Genomic DNA, 20,054 nt, shown 5'->3' on the forward strand with positions numbered 1-20,054 from the left:
AGACTGAGCTGGGCACAGTGGCACACACCTGCAATCCTAGCAACTTGGGAGGCTGAGGCACAAGAAACACAAGTTCAAAACCAGCCTCAGCAACTAAGTGAGGCTCTAAGCAATTTGTCTCAAAATAAAAAATAAAAAGGGCCAGGGATGTGGATCAGTGCACCCCTGGGTTCAATCCCCAGTATCAAAAAAAAAAAAAAAAAAATACAGAAAACAGACTGACTTAAAACCAATTTAAAATGTAGATAAAATTGTTTTAAGACTGAGAAGACATAAAAAAGGTTGTACATTTTTTACCCTTTATGATGAACAGATATAATAAAATCATAGAACTGAATTTCACGCTTTCTTAAAAAGTGATTTAACTTAAATCAGAAGAAATTAGGCCACTTACCCGGGACAAAATACTTTCTAAAGACTCTGTTAAAGATCTCTTTGCTTTGTTTTTCAGCATATCTAGCCTAAATCGAGTGGCGCTGGCTGGCAATTCACTTCCGATATTCTCTGCTGCAATCTGTGATGCCTGAAAACATGAGATCATGAGGAGTTCAGTGATGTTAGCTTCCCTAAGAAACTTCTAGGATTCATCTTTTTGAAACCAGGCCATCATTCTGAATCTGCCTGTGAGCTCATCTGCTCCTTAGTGAAATGGCTATAGATTCAGGAGAAGTTTGTCCTCAAAAGCTTGCTTTGATTATCCCAAGCAAAATGAGGAAACATGAAGCCCATCCGGTAGAGGAGTTCTCTCTCCCTTAACTAACAATAATATAAAACTGAAATCATAAAGGAGTTTGACAACCACTAAATGTAGTTTACTGCTACTTATTAATAAGAAGGTATATTCAAAAAAGAAAAAAAAATGAAAAAACCTAAATTAAATTGCTTCTTATATGGATTCTCACCCGACTGCTTCCAGCAAGACAATTCTGTTAGAAAAACACACAAATAAGCAAATGCCCAACTACTCTGAATTCCAACACATTCTTTGTTGTAGTTATTACATATGTCACACATATAAAAAAGTGTAGAGACTACTGTAACAAATACCTCTGCTACCACCCAGGTTTGGCCAAGCTCACATTGCCAGGGTTAGAGGACTGAGCAAATACCCAGGTCAAATGCCTCGCACTGGTCCCCAGCCATGTGGCCTTGTTCAGCTTATTACCTGCCCTCTCAGTTCATCACTTGAAGACTGAACTTTCCTCACAGGGCTGTTACAAGATGTTAATGAATTAACACACATTAAAACACTTGAAGCAGACTGGACCTCAATGAATGTTAGCAATCATGCCAACATCTACTCTACATGCCTCCTACTCTTAAAAGGAAGCATTACATACATCCTGAAATCCTGTGGTCAACACCACCCCACTCCATATAACCAGTCACCTAAATCTGGCTTTTATATCAATTCAAATTTTGTACATTTACATGTATGTATCCAAAGAACATACATGCTGGTTTATGTGTAGCTGAAACTTTAAATATAAAGTTTACTGTACAAATTCTTCTGTAATTATCTTTCTCCTTGTTGTTGTATTGGGGATTTATCCAGGTGGACAAATGTTCTTTGACATCTGACATCAGTTATAGTTGTAGTACCTCAACTATAAAGCCAACTTATTCATGTTCCTCTTGTTAAACATTTGTCCCCTTTCTTTGCTCCTATGAAGGAGTCTGCAGTGATCGCTCCTATACAGACATTCTTCCATTCATATGAAAGGTTATGCAAGGTAAATCATTAGGATGCCCTTGCTGGGTCACTGAAATTATGCATCTTTAGCAATAAAGGATATTGTCAAGTTTCTCTCCCCTAAATGGTACCAATGCATGGTACCAGAATTAGCACAGGAGGGTCACATTTACAGAGTATTATCATATTTTTACATTTCTGTTGAACCTATTGCTATTAAGCATCTTTTAATTTTATTCAGTAATCTGATGCTCAAAGACACTACATCTTTTTCTTAAATAATGAAATCCTAATTTGCCAATGAATGTTACACATGTTTCAAGGCATAAGAAAAGGTTCTGATAAGAGATACATTCAGTTTTGTATAAAAATAACAACACACTGCAAAAAGAGACTTCTGGCTTGGAAATTCCTTCTAGAAGGGAGACTACCACTTACTTTTGTTTTTTCCTAGTCCTGAGCACACAAAACATTATATCTCAAAACCCTAGCAAAGAACAGATCAACAGAAAAAGTAGTAGAAGACAAAAAATTATTAAAATCAGAGCTGGAATCAATGAAATTGAAACAGAAGAAAAAAACTGACAAGAAGTTGGTTCTTTGAAAAAATAAACAAAATTGATAAATCCTTAGCCACACTAATGAAGAGAAGGAAAGAAAACTCAAATTACTAAAATTTGTGATGAAAAAGGAAATATCATGACAGACACCACTGAAATACAAAACATAGTTAGAAGCTATTTTGAAAATTTATACTGCAACAAAACAGAAAAGCCCAAAGACATCGACAGGATTCTAGAGACACATGATCCTCCCAAAATGAATCAGGAAGGTGTATACATATAAGCAGATCAATTTCAAGCAATGAAATAGAAGAAGTCATCAAAAGTCTACCAGCCAAGAAAAGCCCAGGGCCAGAAGGATTCTCAGGCAAGTTCTACCAGACCTTCAAAGAACTAATTCAAATACTCCTCAAATTATTCCATGAAATAGAAAAGGAGGAAACCCTTCCAAACTCATTCTATGAAGTTAGTATCACCATGATACCAAAACTAGACAAAGACACATCAAGGAAAGAAAACTTCAGACCAATATCTCTCATGAACATAGATGCAAAATTCTTAACAAAATTTTGGCAAATCTCATACAGAAACATATTAAAAAGATAGTGCACCATGATCAAGTGGGGTTCATCCCAGGGATACAAGGTTGGTTCAACATGTAGAAATCAATAAATGTAATCCACCACATCAACAGACTTAAAAGTTAAGAATCATATGATTATTTTGATAGATGCAGAAAAAGCACTTGATACAATACAGCACCCCTTCATGCTCAAAACACTAGAAAAGGGATAGTAGGAACAGACCTCAACATTGTGAAGCCCATCTATGCTAAGCCCATGGCCAACATCATTCTAAATGGAGAAAAACTGAAAGCATTCCCCCTAAAAACTGGAACAAGGCAGGGATGCCCTGTTTCACCACTTCTATTCAACACTGTCCTTGAAACTCTAACCAGAGCAATTCGACAGACCAAAGAAATTAAAGGGATACGAATAGGAAAAGAAGAACTCAAACTATCGCTATTTGCCAACAATATGATTCTATATTTAAAGGATCCAAAAAAATTCCACCAGAAAACTTCTAGAACTCACAAAAGAATTCAGCAAAGTAGCAGGATATAAAATCACCACTCATAAATCTAATGCACTTCTATTCATAGGTGATGAATCCTCTGAAAGAGAATTAGGAAAACTATCCCATTCACAATAGCCTCAAAAAAAAAAAAAAAATACAATATTTGGGTATCAATCTAATTAAAGAGATGAAACACCTCTACAATGAGAACTACGGAACACTAAAGAAAGAAATTAAAGAAAACTTAGAAGATGAAAAGATCTCCCATGTTTGGATAGGCAAGGCAGAATTAATACTGTCAAAATGACCATACTACCAAAAGCACTATACAGAAAAAAAGGTAGGCTCAAATCTTCATCATGTCAGCTTAGGACCAGACTTCCTTAACGAGACTCCCAAAGCACAAGAAATAAAAGCAGGAATCAATAAATGAAATGGATTCAAACTAAAAAGCTTTTTCTCAGCAAAGGAAACGATCAACAATGTGAAGAGCAAGCCTACAGAGTGGGAGAAAATCTTTACCACACACATTTCAGCTAGAGCACTGACTTCCAGAAAGAACTCAAAAAACTTTATACCAAAAATATAAATCACCCAATCAATACATGGGCTAAGGAACCGAGCAGACACTTCAAAGAATAAGATACACAAGCTATCAACAGAGAAATGAAAAATGTTCAACATCTCTAGTAATAAGAGAAATGCAAATCAAAACTACCCTACGATTTCATCTCACCCCAATTAGAATGGCGATTATCAAGAATACAATCAACAACAGGTGTTGGCGAGGATGTGGGGGAAAAAGGCACACTCAGATATTATTGATGGTATTGCAAATTGGTGCAGTCACTCTGGAAAGCAGTATGGAGATTCCTTAGAAAACTTGGAATGGAACCACCATTTAAACCAGTTATCCCACTCCTTGGCCTAAACCCAAAGAACTCAAAATCAGCATACTACAGTGACACACCCACATCAATGTTTATAGCAGCTCAATTCACAATAGCTAGATTGTGGAACTAACCTAGATGCCCCTCAATTGATGAATGGATAAAGAAACTGTGGTATATGGAATATTACTCGGCCATAAAGAAGAGTAAAATTATGGCATTTGCAGGTAAATGGATGGAGTTAGAGAATATCATGCTAAGTGAAATAAGCCAATCCCAAAACACCAAAGGTCGAATGTTTTCTCTGATAAGTGAATGATGATACATAGTGGGGAAGGGGAGGGAGAATGGAGGAACATTGGATTGTGTAGAAGGAAATGAGGGGAGGGGATGAGGAGAAGGAAAGATAATGGAATGAGACAAACATCATTACCCTATGTACATGTATGACTGCACAAATGGAGTGACTCTACATCATGTACAACCAGAGAAATGAAGTCATACCCCATTTGTGTACAATGAATGAAAAAAATAAAATAAAATAAATAAAAACCCCAGTGGACACTACAATGACAATTTGTGTGACTTGCTATGTACAAATTTTACCTCCAGAAAGTTAAAAATGAATACTGAATTCTACTTAATAAGATGCTAAAGTTTTTAGGGATAAAGAGCTTATCAGAAACTTTCTTCAAAAGGCATCAAAAAATAAGGTGAACTAAAAAGATGGACAGATGTATATTAGAGCAACTCTAATAGAATGGTAAAATCTGCAAAATCTGGAGGGTGGGTATCTAAGTGCATGGCAGAATCCTTTCAACCTTCCCGTATGTCTGAAACTTTCCTAATAAAATGTGAGAAGAAAGGTAGGCAGACAGACAAACTTACTGGAAAATGGACCCAGACTAATCAATAAGTAGTTATATAGCACTAAATTTTGTTAAATTCCTTAAAAAATAATGATCAAAATAACGTACCTAGACCTCAGACAAATCAGCTTGACTGCACATTAGCAAATCAGCTGACCTCTGTTCCCACCATAAAATGTTACTTCCCACACAAAAACACTGTTTCAGCAAGAAACTGTATCTAGTGGGTAGCAGCACTCAGCAAGTCACAGTTGATTTAATATTAATTTTTGTGCCACCCCTGTAGATACAAATACAAGTAGAAATGATAGGCCCACTGACTGAGACAGGATATCCTGTTAATATGTATATGTTAACTGCTAACTCTTAGGTCTTTGCCCAAACTGACTCCTTTTCCATAAGATCAGAAAATTCGTTCAGTTTCTTTCTGATAAAAATCAATTCCTCTGTCAGCATCTGACACTGTCCTTTCAGTCTGAAAAGTTCATAGATGTCACTGCTGATATGTGCTGATTAAGACTCATGCTCCTCTGTACACGTTGAAGGCTGGTGACTAGGGAATTGTTTGTCAAAGTCATGGTCCTACCTGACTAAAAAGGCAACAAAATCCATGGGGTTAAACTATCTGACAGCAAAAAAGGCAAACAGGATTCCATCTCATGTGATCCACCTATAAGGCATCTACTGCTCTGAAAAATCTTGCTGCTCAGAGCCTGTGGGGTGTCCAGGCAGGAGCTGCCAACCACAAGCCCAGACACGGCTACCAGCCTTCCAGGTCACAGACTGTTTAGAAACCCATAGTGAGAGTGCTGCAGACCCCAGTTCTGCTTGTAAGGCTCTCTTACGTTAAAGCCTCTGTTTTGAAAATGGAAAATAAAAATTTAATATATTTCTCCACTGGACAGATCTATGCTCAAATCATAAAGATATTACAGTGGTCCATAAAATTGAGTTTGCACTTAGGTCAAAACTTTCCATCTACCATAAATGCTTCATTCATTTCCCTGACAGTTATGAATTATTTCAAAATTATCAATTTCCTGTTGGAACAAGTCAGACTGACTCAGAAAAAAAGAAAATAAGAACAAGGAAAAGACTATTACTAGCACACAAGAAAAATGTTTTAAAAGGTACACAGAAGGAAAAAAAATAGGTTGAAAAGTGCACTAGAGAATTCACTGGAAACCAACTGGGGCTGTCCATTCACACATGGACAGGAGAATGTGGAACCCGAGGCTTTCCTCCAGGTCCACGGTAGGGAAGGAAGAGCAGCAGCAAACCACAGCTAAGATCCAAAGAGCTGACATACTGGCATCAGCATCACTACTGTGGGGCCCTACGTGGTCAATGTAAACAAAACTACATGGGACAGTGTATGGGAGCCCCAAGAATTCAGAAGAAGGACATGACTGTCAAAGCCCACTGGAAGGCAGAAATCAAATAAGGGCAGTTGCTAAGTGTGCATCCAATTAAAACTGCACCAAGATTAGCCAAATTATATTGCTACATTGTGTGCATGCATAAATATTTAACAGTGAAGTCCACCATTTTGTATAATTATAATACACCAATAAGAAATATAGCCAAAAAAAAAATAATAATAACTGCTTGAGTTTAGGTTTCTGGACAGTGAAGGGTGTCCATAGGGAGAGCAGAGCACTGAGCACTAACATGGCTTTTGCCTTTGGAATAAGCACTCAACACAGGGTTAAAGAGATGAAGGCAGGGCTGGGGATATAGCTCAGTTGGTAGAGTGTTTGCCTCGCAAGCACAAGGCCTTGGGTTCAATCCCCAGTACCGCAAAAAAAAAAAAAAAAAAAAGACGAAGGCAGACGGGGTGCAATGGCAAATGCCAGTAATCCCAGGAACTTGGGAGGCGAAGGAAGGAGGAAGATCTCAAGTTCAAAGCCTGTCTCAGCAATTTAGAAATGCCCTAAAGCAATTTAGTGAGACCCTGTCTCAAAATTTTAAAATAAACTAAAAATGGTTAGGGAATGTAGCTCACTAGGAAAGCACCCATGGGTTCAATCCCCAGAACCAAAACAAAAAAGGTAAAGGCAGGATGCTTTTGGAAAACTAATAAACTTTAACATCTTTCACTTATACTGATTTTTATCTAAATTTTCTGGAAATATAAAACACATATGGTTTGAAGCTATCACTGATGAATTGATTTACGTGGAGTCAAGAGACACAGGAAAATGAACCATGGCATCATGTACAATAAACCTCAAACTCAAAGGTATTTGAAGGTAGGTAGCCCCAGCCCCCAACACGGTACCCCACCAATAAAAAAGCTAAATAAAGCTTGTGGGCAGAAGATAGGACTCTGTTAATCCAGACTGTATAACACTGTATTTGACATACTGTTAATGCTACCTTGTTGTCTCATAGCATTTACACTATAAAGCACTTGCAGGCACTCTGTGTAATTCCAAAGCAACCATGCAGTGTCATACCCATTTCTTAAGGGGGAAAGGTAAGGGGACACAGAGCAGCTCCCCACAGTCACAGAGCTCCCACAGCAGTATCCACTCTGAACTTAACTCTCCTGTGCTCTAAGAACTCTTCAGATCAGAGCACCTGCTCTAACCCCCCAGGAGACCCAGAAACTCCTCTCATCTTCTTCAAGCATAATCTAGCCCAGGCAAATTTTCCCTATATATGTAACAAGTGAAAAGGGAACAGAAAAAGATGTTTCAGCCTTCAGAAAATCCCCAAGGCTCTGCATATATGCTGTCTTGGAAAAAGGTTAGAGGCAAAAGTGGCCTACCTGCTTCATCTCCCCAACGTGGATGTGTTCTTTCTGTTTCTCTTCATATAAACATCTCAGAAAAGAAATTATTAACTCATTCTCTCGCTGTTCATTTCTTGGTCTCAATTTCTTTTAAAAAATCAGAAACATAATATATTATATTTATTTTTAATTATCAACAAAAGTTAAACCATCCCTTTGGAAGTGACAACAGCTTCCACCCAGACTAGTGCGCTTTTATTCAATCATCTCACCAGGGGGCGCCAACAATCTTAGTAGTGAAGACAACTTTTTAAAAGGGATAGACAGTGGTGCTAGCCATCCAGATTTAGCTTTTGATCCCTGATGTTCTACTGAGAAAAATTTAACATCAGATTGAGGCAGGCAAAATATTTAATCAACAGTTTTTAAAACGCAAGGAAGAAACAAAATCCATGTAAACACCCGGAGGTCAGGAGTCATTATAAGCTCTTTCAGTTAGGGAACCAGAAAGGAATACAGTAACTGAATTCAGGATTACAATTTCACATGCCAAATATGTTCATCATGAAGCACTCTGAGGAATCCCACGAGGCATGAGCTACCACACAAAATTTGATAGCTGTTCTCTCCTTCTCCCACTCCTCCCCTACTCATTTCTCCCTCCTCTACATTTTAAGTCTTTAATTTTTAGACAGAGCAGTGGCAAAGGACTAGAAATCAAGACATGTAGGTTCTAGTTGTTGACTAAAGCAGAGTCACTCTGTCTTAGCCCCACCCCAACCCCAGTTAAAAGGAGAACTGTGCACAAAATAAATCAGAATGCTTCCACCATCTCCCGCATTATTCAGATTTGAAAAATCAGAGTCCATTTTTATAAGGTCATCTAATTTAACATTATTTTCTCTGAATGTGAAGAAAACAAAATGAATTACTCTGGAGACAGTTTCTGATCTATGAACTCTAGAAATATATCTCTTATACTGACAGTTATCCACTGCCCTGTTCTCCTTCTCTAACTCCAAATTTCCAGCCTGCCTTTAACCCAAAGATCGAGTATGCTAAGTGGATCAACTACACAGAGATGATTCTTGGGTCAAGGCTACTCCTGATATTTATTACCCTTCATGTTGCAGTATTAAAAGCAAAGGTGACCCACTGTAATCCAGATCTTCTAAAGCACCCTCCCTTGAAGGAACAGATCATTTCAAAGTAGTTGTTCCTGTTAGTCAAGGAAAAAGACAGAAGATGATTAGGACAGTTTCTTTTCATAAGTGTGGGAAGCCATCCTTATTTAGCAGAATCAGACAGACTAGGTTGAGCCATGGGATGCAGAGGTCTGGCTTCCAGGAACTAACGGCCACGGAGATATGTCCTGGATTGCCAGGAAGCATGTGGTGCTGCATGGGAGTGGTTCCCTATCTCCTACTGGAATATTTCCCCAAAGAGAAAGGCTCCCCTAACTCCACCTTATCCTGTCCATCACAGAAGAAATTCCTCCAGGTCCTGGCCCCCTTTCCCTGTATATTATAAATAAAAGAGAGTTGGGTGAGTTGTTGTTGTTAGAGGCCAGAGCGGGTATGGCCAGACCCGTCATGCCCCATCTCGTTTAGAAAGAATACTGGCTCTTGTGTGTTTAATGAGTATATAGTTTTTGGGCAACTGAGTGATATACAGCCAAATCCTCCTCTGGCTGTTATCCCTTTTCTCATCCACATGGGACATGATTGAGAGACCCCCCACAATTAAGAACCTACTGCTCTTTTCAAATTTCAGATTTCAGTATTAAATATTTTAGAGGTCAAACAGACCTCAGTTCCAGACCACAGGTCCTGATGTTACAAAATTTTACATGTTAAATGCAACAAGAGGGTTTTTTCCCAGAAAAAGTTTCCATTAGATCCTCAAAAAAGGAAAGTGGTAAGCAAGTACCAAGATCCAACTTAATCACTGCTATATCCAGAGGTTATAGATATACTGAGATTAAAAGTCCCCAGAACAACAGAAGCTCTCATTCACTGCTGGCTGGGCTGCAAAACAATACAGTGGCTATGAAAGACAGTTGGGCAGTTCCTTATAAAATTAAATGTACCCTTACCACATGAAGTAGCAATTGTACTCCTTGCTATTTACCCAAATGAGCTGAAAACGTATGTCCACACACAAACCTGTATGTGGATGTTTACAGCAGCTCTATTCATGATTATTAACACTCGGAAGCAACCGAGATGTCCTACGAGGCGGATGGATAAACTGCAACACATCCATGGAATGGAGTATTTCTCAGCAGTACAAAGAGATGAGCTGCTAGGTCACAAAAAGACATGGAGGAACCTTAAGTACACATCATTAAGCCATCGTGAAAAGGCTATCTGCTGTGTGATTTCAACTATACTAACAGTCTGGAAAAAGTAAGACTATGAAGACAGAAAAAAAAAATCAGTGGCTGCCAGAAGCTGGGGGAAAGGAGGGATACATAGGCTGAGCACAAGGGTTTTTTAGAGTAACAAAACTATTCTGTATGATCTGTAACGGTGGGTATAAGACATTATAATTTGTCCAAACCGGACAATGTATAACACCAAGAGAGAATCCTAATGTCAACTATGGGCTTTAGTTAATAATGTAGCAAATACTGGCTCATCAGTTGTAACAAATGTACCACACCAATGCAAAATGCTGTTAACAATAAGGGGAAGCTGAAAAGTTATATGGGAACACTGTACTTTCCACCCAATTTTTCTGTAAACCTAAAATAACTGCTTTAAAATCAAATTTAAAAAGGCAGAGGGAAGCAGACAGACAGGAATTAGACACAGACAGGAATTACGAGAGGCCTCTGAGCAGGGGCAGGCAGCAGTAGGTTGACCCGCCCTTTGTCTCCTGTATCCTTAAACCTGAGTTACTGACGGGAAAGTGTGTACTTTGCTTGGAAAGATTCTTCTTGATTGCTTGTTTCAAAATACCAAAAAAGGCTAAGCACGCAATTAATGAGAAAGAGTATTACTACATTTTTTTCCCTCCAAATATACATGAAAGAAACTACCAGAGGCAGAAAATGACATGACAAATGGGTGCAGTGCACTCTTACAATTACTTCCCATTTGAAACTGAAGCCTCTAACCAGAGATCGAATCCCAAAGCTGCCACACATCACAGAGGAAGTTGCTACAGCAGAGAATCACATGTCTGTGGGGTCACACAAGGTCAAGAAATAAATCTTTCCTCAAAATGATTTTAAAATATGACTAGAGGCTGTCCTCCCATTGGGTTCAAACAGATTAGCCAGGTGTCACCATCCTGAAACCTCCCGTGAGACTTCACCATCCTCAGGAGTGGCAAATCATTACTTCTTAAAAGTAATTTATTTTTCTAGGCATTCATTAATCAGACAAATTCAAAGAAAATAATGGTGAATCAAGTTGCATAACATCACTTTGCAGTCAAAAATGTCACATGAATTGTTCACAATCTATGGTGTCAGAAATGTGTATGGTGATTGGGTGGGGTGGGGGCAGTAACCAGGTGGGGCTCTGTGACACTGGGGCTCGACTTCTTTTCTTGGCACTGAATTCATAGGTATGTTCACCTTATAAAAAGTCACTGAGCTGGAAGCAGTGGCACACACCTATAATCCCAATTACTCAGGAGGAGGAGGCAAGAGGATCCAAGTTCAAGACCAGCCTTGGCAACTCAGGGAGACCCTGTCTCAAAATCAAATAAAAAGGGCTTGGGATGTAGCTCAGTGGTAGAGGGCTTGCCTAGCGTGCCTTAGGCCCTGGATTCAATCCCCAGCACTATGGAAATAAAAAGTCACTGAACTACACACCATCAATATGTGTGCTCTTCTATAGGTATGTTACACTTTAATTTCAAATTTAAACAACAACAACAAATTGCCTGCTGAAAGCAATGCTATTTTTGTTACATGGTTCTTAACCTCATTTCTATGAGCATCTTATAAAATTGTAAAGGTCACTGAAAAATAAATTTCTAACACTGATACTGAATGCCACAATGCTGAGAAAGTCTGTGGTGTTCCGAAGAACCTATTTAAAAGGACAATGTAGGTGATGGTAGGGAGGGCGGGGGAAAGTGTTGGGGAGTGATATTGGTCAAATTATATGGTTACAGTGTATGCATGCACAAATATGTAACAACAAATCCCATCATTTAAGTTCAACTATAATGCACCAATAAAAAAACGTGGGAAAAAATAGAACTGTATTTGAAAAAAGTATAAGGGACTTATAAGAATTTTTAAAATAAATATTAAAAAGACTGCATTTGGATACATTTTGATATCTTTTTAAAAATTATAATAAAACCTTTATTTGAAATAATTTTTAAAGCCACAGGAAGTCCAACCAATCTTATAAACATTCCTTAAAAAATGAACAGCTTCTTCTAACCATTAATCCTTAACTTGTGAAAAGTCAAGCTATTTAATGAATTACTGATGCCTACTGAATATAAATCTACTTGATTTATCTGCTCAGTATTTAATTAAACCATTCCCTGAAATACAATACACTCATTCCAACTAGGAGAGTTAGACTTTGAGGTTTTTATGTTTAACTAGCCCTACTTCAGCTTGAAAAGTAATTCTTCGAGCGGAAGGTCACCAATCTGGACCTAGTGCTTTCTGTGGCAGTGGCGCTGTCCGAGAGCAGCAAGACCCCAGGGCATCACTTTCATATACGCCAGATGCATATGAAAAGTACACAGGTCAATCAGGTCATAAATAAAAAGATGGCTTTGTGGTATCATGCATCTTCTCTTAAATAAGCAGAAGGGCTAAGCTCCCACACAGCCATCTGACCCTGAGTCCTCTAGGGGTGCTCAAGGTCAGCAACAACCATCCCTGGTATCATCTGCATAGTTATTATTTATTTATTTATTTTTCCTCATGGTTCTGTTACTTTTTTATATTAAATTTATTTACGAAAAACTGAATATGGCATGCATGCTTTCATAACTATTTAAGTATTCCTAAGCCATTAATTTCAGTAATTAATTTACCTCATGAAAATTTGCCCTTGACACAAAGTACTCTCCAGCAAAGACTACAAAGAAAAACATACACTATCCCATTAAAACAGGATTCATAAAACAGCAAAGCTACCTTTCTCTTTATGCCCTTTCTGAAATGCACAATTTTCAAACAGATTATCAGGTACTGCTACCTAAAGACAAACCAATGATTTGGTTTAGAAAATACTTTAGGAAAACCAAGAAGACCATCAATAAGGTATTAGAAGAAAAGAGCCAAGCCAGTTTGTATCATTCAAGAAAGAGCCTTGCTGACAACCAAAATATGAGCTGGACTTTTAAAGCCACTTTACAGTCACTTCTCTTTGGTTCACAGCAACCAAATATACTGCAGTCTAGAACAACACATTGAGCTCTGGGATATTAACTGAATGTTAGTTTTTTTAAGAGAACTTTTGTCACCTGCTTTTTGTGTTTCCTAAAGTCTGTTTGCCATAATGTGTGGGGTATTTGAAATCCTGCAGTGGAGCAGAAGCTCTCAGAATCATACCAACAGCAACTTCTTACTGCTGCAAAACGTGTGTGTATTGCCAAAACCAAGTCACCACACTGTTCTAGGGAAAGCTATGTGCCAATGCTTAAATAAAAGTGAAAACCCACACTAGGGAGGGAGGTGTGTGCTCCACACTTGCCAGGAAGATGCTCCCCAAACTGACTTGCAGCTCTAGACCAGGAACTGGATCAGCTCTGTGCCTGAGCTTCAACTATAAGTGCATTAACAAGTAGCAGCAAATAGTCTGTCCATTTCTGAAGTCCAAGTACAAATCGCATTACATTTATCCAAGAGGATTCTTTAAGAAAAAACAAAGTAGTGAGTCTCAAGTTGATTCAGTAAACAAAAACAAAGGCTAGTAGAAATTACCCTCTGGGCCATTTGTGAAATTTAAAAAACTTCCCCATGCTTTCCTTCTACAAGTAGGTGCCAATCTCACTGCGGGCAGAGAACAAGGGAACAGAAGAACTCCAGCATATGATTAAAAAGGACACGAATCTTTCACCGAAATAAAAAAAAAAAAAGATTGTGGGCCCTATCTGTGAACTTTTCCCATACAATGGCCAGTCCTGTTTTGCTCAATAACTCCTTTATTTGTAGAACCTGCTGGTCACCACGTCCCTCTCCAAAAAAAGATATTTACTCTTTGTCCTGGTGTGCTCACCTACCTAATAAAGTGCAAGGAAACCACAGAAAATGCTTTTGGGCTAAAGCAGACATGAAATTTGTGATGAGTTCATTAAAGATTCACGCAGAACAGACCACAGACGTACCAGCATACGCAGCATGGCTTCCCCGAGATATGATGCAGCTAAACGCTGTGTAAGAGCTGTTTTCCAGGTTGTTTAACTTGGAAAGTCAATAAATGTGGTTTTATTCTAGTTTGTGTTTTTTTTTTGTTGTTGTTGTTGTTTTTTCTTTTTTCTTTCTGGTTTGATATCTCATGTGATTCTAAGTAGATAACATGACCAAAATTTGTTTTCAAAACTTAAAAAAAAAAAAAAAGGGAAGGAGAAACAGCTCTGTTCAAATTCACGTACAAAATGTTTCATTTAATTCCCATATTTCAGCAAAACCCTGAGCAAGAAGGAGCTGGCAGAGGTTCCCAGGGGCCAGAGTAGAGTGTGGGAACCAGCATACAGGTCCTCTCCTCCAGGCTGAGGTTCTCTTCCTTTTGCAATTTGCCCTCTGAGTTCAACATAATGTTCTAGGAGAGGTGTCACTTCTCCCCAGTTTTCCCATGAAGGCCGAGACGAGGAGCCCCTCTGCAGGACTGGTAAAGCTCACACCAAGAGGAACCCGGGGCTCTTCCTTGGGCCATGACAACACCACTTCACTACACTGTGCACAAACAGTTCACAAGTCAGAGGCCTGCCTTTTCTTTCCTGCTAGAAATTAAAAACTGTACTGTACCTGAACCTCCTCAAAAATAGTTGCCTGTTCCTGGTTAGTTAATGTTGTCAGGTGTTTTTGAAGTTCTAGTTTGGTTTTGGAAGAATTCATTCCTATTGAGAGAGGAAAAAAAAAAGACATGAAAAGCTACTTAGCGAGTTACGTGGCAGTCTACGTCTTCTATGCTCGCACTCTCATTTCCTTACCCACCACCCACTTCAGGCTGCCAAGGTTTCGTGGGACTTCCCATCAGTGAGTGTCCCAGTGTTAGCACTGTCACCATCTTTCAAATGAGTGCTGATGTGGTAGGTACTGTGTATTGAGCATCTCACCTGCATTTCCTGTAATTCTCAAAACCACCTGAAGAAGAGGGTGCTGTTACTCCCATTTCAGTTAGAAAAACTGAGGCCTAAAGAGTTCACATAATTTCCAAAGACCATCCACCTGGGCTCTACCTCAGGTCTGCAAGGTTCCAAATTACTTTCTCCATGTTAAAACACTTCACACAATCAGAACACTCTCCTCAGAAAAACTATAAATTCACATGGACATTTATATGTAAACATGAAAACTTTTCTTAAGAAAAAACAACTACTCTTGGTTTTGAAAACTGACCCACATTTTTCTCTTGTGTGAGATTTCCTTCACATAAAATTCAAGTGGCTAACAATCATCCTTTACTATCACTATCACATTTATTAATAGTGTTTAGACCATTTGATTGACATCACAAAGGGTCTGAGGTACAGTTAGAATAAAAATCACTGTAAAATTTTAGTGCCCATCAGAATCTGATATTTAAGTTGTTCCATCTCCACACAAATATGACTCAGGCCCTGTTTTGTGTTTCCTTGATGACCAGAGATAAATGCTACACAAGATGAGAAGATTGAGAACAAAAGAATTTGCTGACCCAGTTGCCATGAAGAAAAAAACTGCCACCGGTTCCTTTTCTTCCAAGGGTAGTCCTCCTTACTCACCGCCACCCCTGCTCATCCTTGGGGATGCCCTGGACAGGAGCTTGACGGAAGGCTCAGAGCCAACAATAGTGGCAGACCCACTTCATGACTGGGGACAGCAAGAGGAAACCCTGCTGAGCCAGGTACCCATCTGCAGTAACCTGGAAATTATACCTTTACCTGACACCTGAGTCTGCTTGAAACCCAGAGAAGCCGGCGACTGCCTGGTCAGGAGGCCCAGCAGCAGCCTCTGCTCATGTCCCCCTGGAGCTGCAGGCAGAGCCCCCTCCTAACAGGCTGAGTTGAGACAGAAGTGGCTGCCCCATCTCACTGCTGCTACAAACCTCTGCATCCAGAGTCATTTTCTTTTATTTGTTTGTTTATTTGAACCCAAGATAACCCCAAGAGGGTACCCCATGTTTTGTGAATGACTGGTACACCACTTCTCTCAACACTTCATGGGTACTATCTCATTTATTCCTCAAAATTATCCTTGAAGTAGGCACTGTATTTTTAGGAAGTATAAAGAACTGAGACACAACAAAGTCAAGCATTTATCCAAGGTCACCAGTATCACTATGGACAGAGTTAGAATCCGAACCCCATCTGTCTGCCTCCAGAAAGCAGATTCTTACAGATTCCACCAACTCCCTTGATTAGGAGAGCCAAGTCTCCTGAGCCAGGTGGCTTTAAAACAGAGTGAATTCAGAGGTGGGCTAAGTTGCAAAGGATAGGTGGCCTTATCAACATGCAATTCACATACTCTTCTGGTCAGCTGTCTATCACACAAAGCCAGGGAAGCGGACACAGGTTTCACTGTATCAACCACTTAAATGCACAACTGGGAACGCATCTCAATGGCAGAGTACTGGTCCCTCATTCATGAGACCCTAAGTTCAATCCCCAGCACTGCAAAAACAAACTACTTAAATATGGAAGCAAAATAGTGCTTTTTATTTATGAATAAAATAAACTATTAGCTAAAAATCCTCCCCCAAAATGGCAGATATCTCTGACACTGTCTAAGCATCGTATTTTGGAAACAGCACATTGTTTGATGAAATAGTAACAAGTGGAGAAAATCCTAAGCTGTAAGGAGCATCAGACTAGAAGAGGTAAGACTATACGCTTGACAATCTCAGGTGGCATCGGAGGGCGCAGCCTCTTCATTTCAGCACTGAGAAGGAATCCCGCAGTCTCCATTTGACACAGGATGCCTCAAGGCACCAGGTCCTTCCTGCACATCTCCAACCCACGAGTCCCACCAGGTCCCAGCACCTTCCACATGGCTTCTCACCACCCATTCCAGCAGCCATGTGAAGGCATCTCCCCTGAGAGTCCCATGTGATGCCAAAAGAGTTTGGGGGCAGGAGGCAAGGAACAAAGCAGGAAAGGGTAACCAGAGTAGAGGGAAATCCCATTGTTAACGAGAACACCCCACAGTGCAGGTGCTAAAAAGATCTATTACAGGGAGCTCTGATGAACGGTGTTGCACTGCTAGAGGAAAATTTGCTCTGAGAGCAAAACAAAATCTCAGTTCACCTTTTCATTTTTGTCCCAGAGAAAGTATAATTATTTTAGTAATCCCCCAAATGCTCCTCTGAACTTTAAGGAAAGTACCACATAAACAGCATGGCAGCTGTAGAGTCATATAGGTCAAGCACAGGACTGAGGAAAGCTGACCTCTTAACAGGCTGTATATGAATTCAGAGTGGCTTTTCCAGCATCACTGACACCTACAGTGTATTTATTCTACTTTACAGAATCTGGGGCACAACTTAATGACAACAACCAATTAAGAAAACACAGTCTCTAATTTTCCTTCTGACCTTATCACTGGTCCACTCCACATTTTATGGAGTTTGTGGTCAAACCATAACTTCCTGTTAGGACTAGCTTTAAAGCAACATGCAATAATTTTTAAAAACTGTTTAATTCTACTTATTAGGAACACAATAGCAAAAAGCAAGAAACTCCAAAACTGTCCTTAAAATAATCACCTCCTCTGCTAAGGATGCCTCTGATAATGTGCCATTCATACTTCTAGAAATGCTTCATTTCACGTAGGTAAACATACTTCCCAGACTTCTGAGGGCACTGTTTAATGGTTTGTTTTTACATTAATAGAGCTCTTTGCCTTGGTTGGATTTTGTAAAAAATGAATTAAATGATAATTTCTAAAACTACAGCAGCAAAATTCCTACCCTGATTAAAATTTTCAGTTATAACTTTCTTAAATCTAAGCCAGACCAAAGAAAGATTTATCAAGTAGAATCCTGGAAGCGTTCCAGTACTGCAGATCATGATCTGCTTTATCTTCAAGGCCAAAGTCATTGCTGGCTTCTTAATAAACTCTTAAGGGACATTTCCATCATCATTTGCCTTATCTTGACAACCACTAAGGGAAGGGTTAGTGATCCTCTGGGTTGGGAGCACTAGTTAAAGCAAAACTTCGCTCATTCCCAGAAATATTTTGTTTAATGTCAGCAAATAGCAACAACTTGGAAAACATAGTCAAAATATGAATCATGTTCACTTTTAAGAGCACTGTAATGCACAATGAACCTTCCCAGACTTTAAAATGTCGCCTATTAATCTATCTCAAATTAAAGGAGAAACCAGATACCACTTCACATCCATTAAGATAGCTATCATCAAAGAAAGAAAGAAAAAAGGCTGTTTCTTTGTTTGCTGTTTCTCTCTGAAGATGGCCTACATTCTCCCTTGAATGTTCCTCTGCTTTCCTAAATAAATCTCTATCAGTCTCTGACTTGGGCAAGTTGAAATTCTTTTTGCATCATATATGCTAAGAACCCCACTGGTCATGACTTTCTCTGGGAACTCTTCAGACCCTTCTTCAGAGACATCTCTTCCCATGATGTTTCTTGGTGGCCTGTATCAGGATCTTCACAGGCTTCGATTTTGTTTTATAAGTGAAGTCCTGCTTTTGTGCCTCAGCCCCTTTGAACCTGTTGCTAAAGAAGTTAAACCTGTCACATTAAAAGATCTCCCTGAGCTGAAAGAATACCTCTATTCTGATGGCCCATGCTTCACTGAGACCACTCCCCTAATGGTTGGAGCCAAGAATAATGAGAGAAAATAAAGGAAGAAGAGATGCTCTGGAACTCATTAAGGGAACAAAGAAGAACAAAATAGTTTTGTTAGAATTTAATTTCTTTACTGGAACAAGGGATTAACTTGGAAGAGTTGGAGGTTGTAATATTAAATTCGACAGACTGCAAATTTGATTAATTTCATTTAACTCATTAAATAGTCATTAAAAAAAGAAAAACAGAAAATAAGTTTTGGTGGGGATGTAGAAAAATTGGAAATTGTCAACTTCGGTGACAATGGGAATGTAAAATGATGTAACGGTTGTAGAATTTTTGGCTCTTCCTAGAAAAATTAAGCATGGAATTGTCATATGATCCAGCAATGTCAATTCTAAAGAACTGAAAGCAGAAATCTGAACAGATATTTGTATACCAACATTCACAGTAGCATTATTCACAATAGCCAAGAGGTAGAAACAACCCAAAGTCCACAAATGAATAAATGAAATGTGGTGTAAACATGCAATAGAATATAATTCAGCCTTAAAAAGGAATGAAATTCTGACACAGCTACAACACAAATGAATTGAGAAGACATTATGCTAAGTGAAATAAACTAGAAAAAAGAAGACAAATGCTACATAATTCCACTTATATGAATTACCTAGAGTAGTTCAATTCCCAGAAACAAAATAGAATGGTAGTTGCCAGAGGCTGGGAGAGTAGAAAAGAGGAGTTAGTACTGAAGGAGCTGCAACTGGGGGAGATGAGAGATGGATGGTGGTGATGGTTACCCAAAAATGTAAATGTATTTAATTCCACTCAATTGCATGCTTTAAAAAAAAATTAAAATGGCAAACTTTGTTATGTGTACTTTTATAATTATAAAAAAGGAAATAAGATCTGAATATCAATGTGGTTTTTCTTTACATAATTACAGTTTATAGTAAGTATTCTAGCTACATAAGAAATGAAATCTTTGATTGTTTTTTATAGAAACATGGGTAGTTTAAATCATACAACACTCCAAAACCACACAAAAATGTTTCAGAGATTCTCCCATAAATGGAACAAGGTGCAAAAATCAAAAAGAGCAAGGCATAAACCCCTTCACCTCTGTATTCCCTCAGTGAGCACTGTCACCCATACCTCAGCTCCTCCATGTCCCCTCTCAGGAAGAGAGATAACCAGAATCTCTCTTTCTGCCTGAGGTAGATTTCCCACTATCCTTCAGGAGGGACCCCTCCAGTTCATCCTGACCATGCTCAAACTTCTCTCC

At 38.9% G+C, this 20,054-nt stretch overlaps 1 protein-coding gene and 1 non-coding gene across 6 annotated transcripts in view; one reads left to right on the forward strand and one right to left on the reverse strand.

The window, feature by feature from the left end:
* Tbc1d1 (TBC1 domain family member 1) overlaps positions 1–20,054 on the reverse strand; it is a 221,363-nt gene that overhangs the window by 79,549 nt on the left and 121,760 nt on the right. For all 5 annotated transcript variants that reach the window (XM_047566308.1, XM_047566310.1, XM_047566313.1 and 2 more), the window contains 3 exons: positions 14,785–14,876; positions 7,866–7,976; positions 395–523 (listed from right to left, as the gene is read on the reverse strand). In XM_047566308.1, the coding sequence (XP_047422264.1) occupies positions 395–523; positions 7,866–7,976; positions 14,785–14,876 (332 nt within the window). The remainder of the gene's footprint in view (positions 1–394; positions 524–7,865; positions 7,977–14,784; positions 14,877–20,054) is intronic.
* On the forward strand, positions 6,822–6,895 carry Trnaa-cgc (transfer RNA alanine (anticodon CGC)). Its single transcript has one exon. It is a non-coding gene; the product is annotated as a tRNA-Ala (tRNA).

The sequence above is a fragment of the Sciurus carolinensis genome, chromosome 10 (genome assembly GCF_902686445.1).
Source record: "Sciurus carolinensis chromosome 10, mSciCar1.2, whole genome shotgun sequence".
NCBI lineage: Eukaryota > Metazoa > Chordata > Mammalia > Rodentia > Sciuridae > Sciurus > Sciurus carolinensis.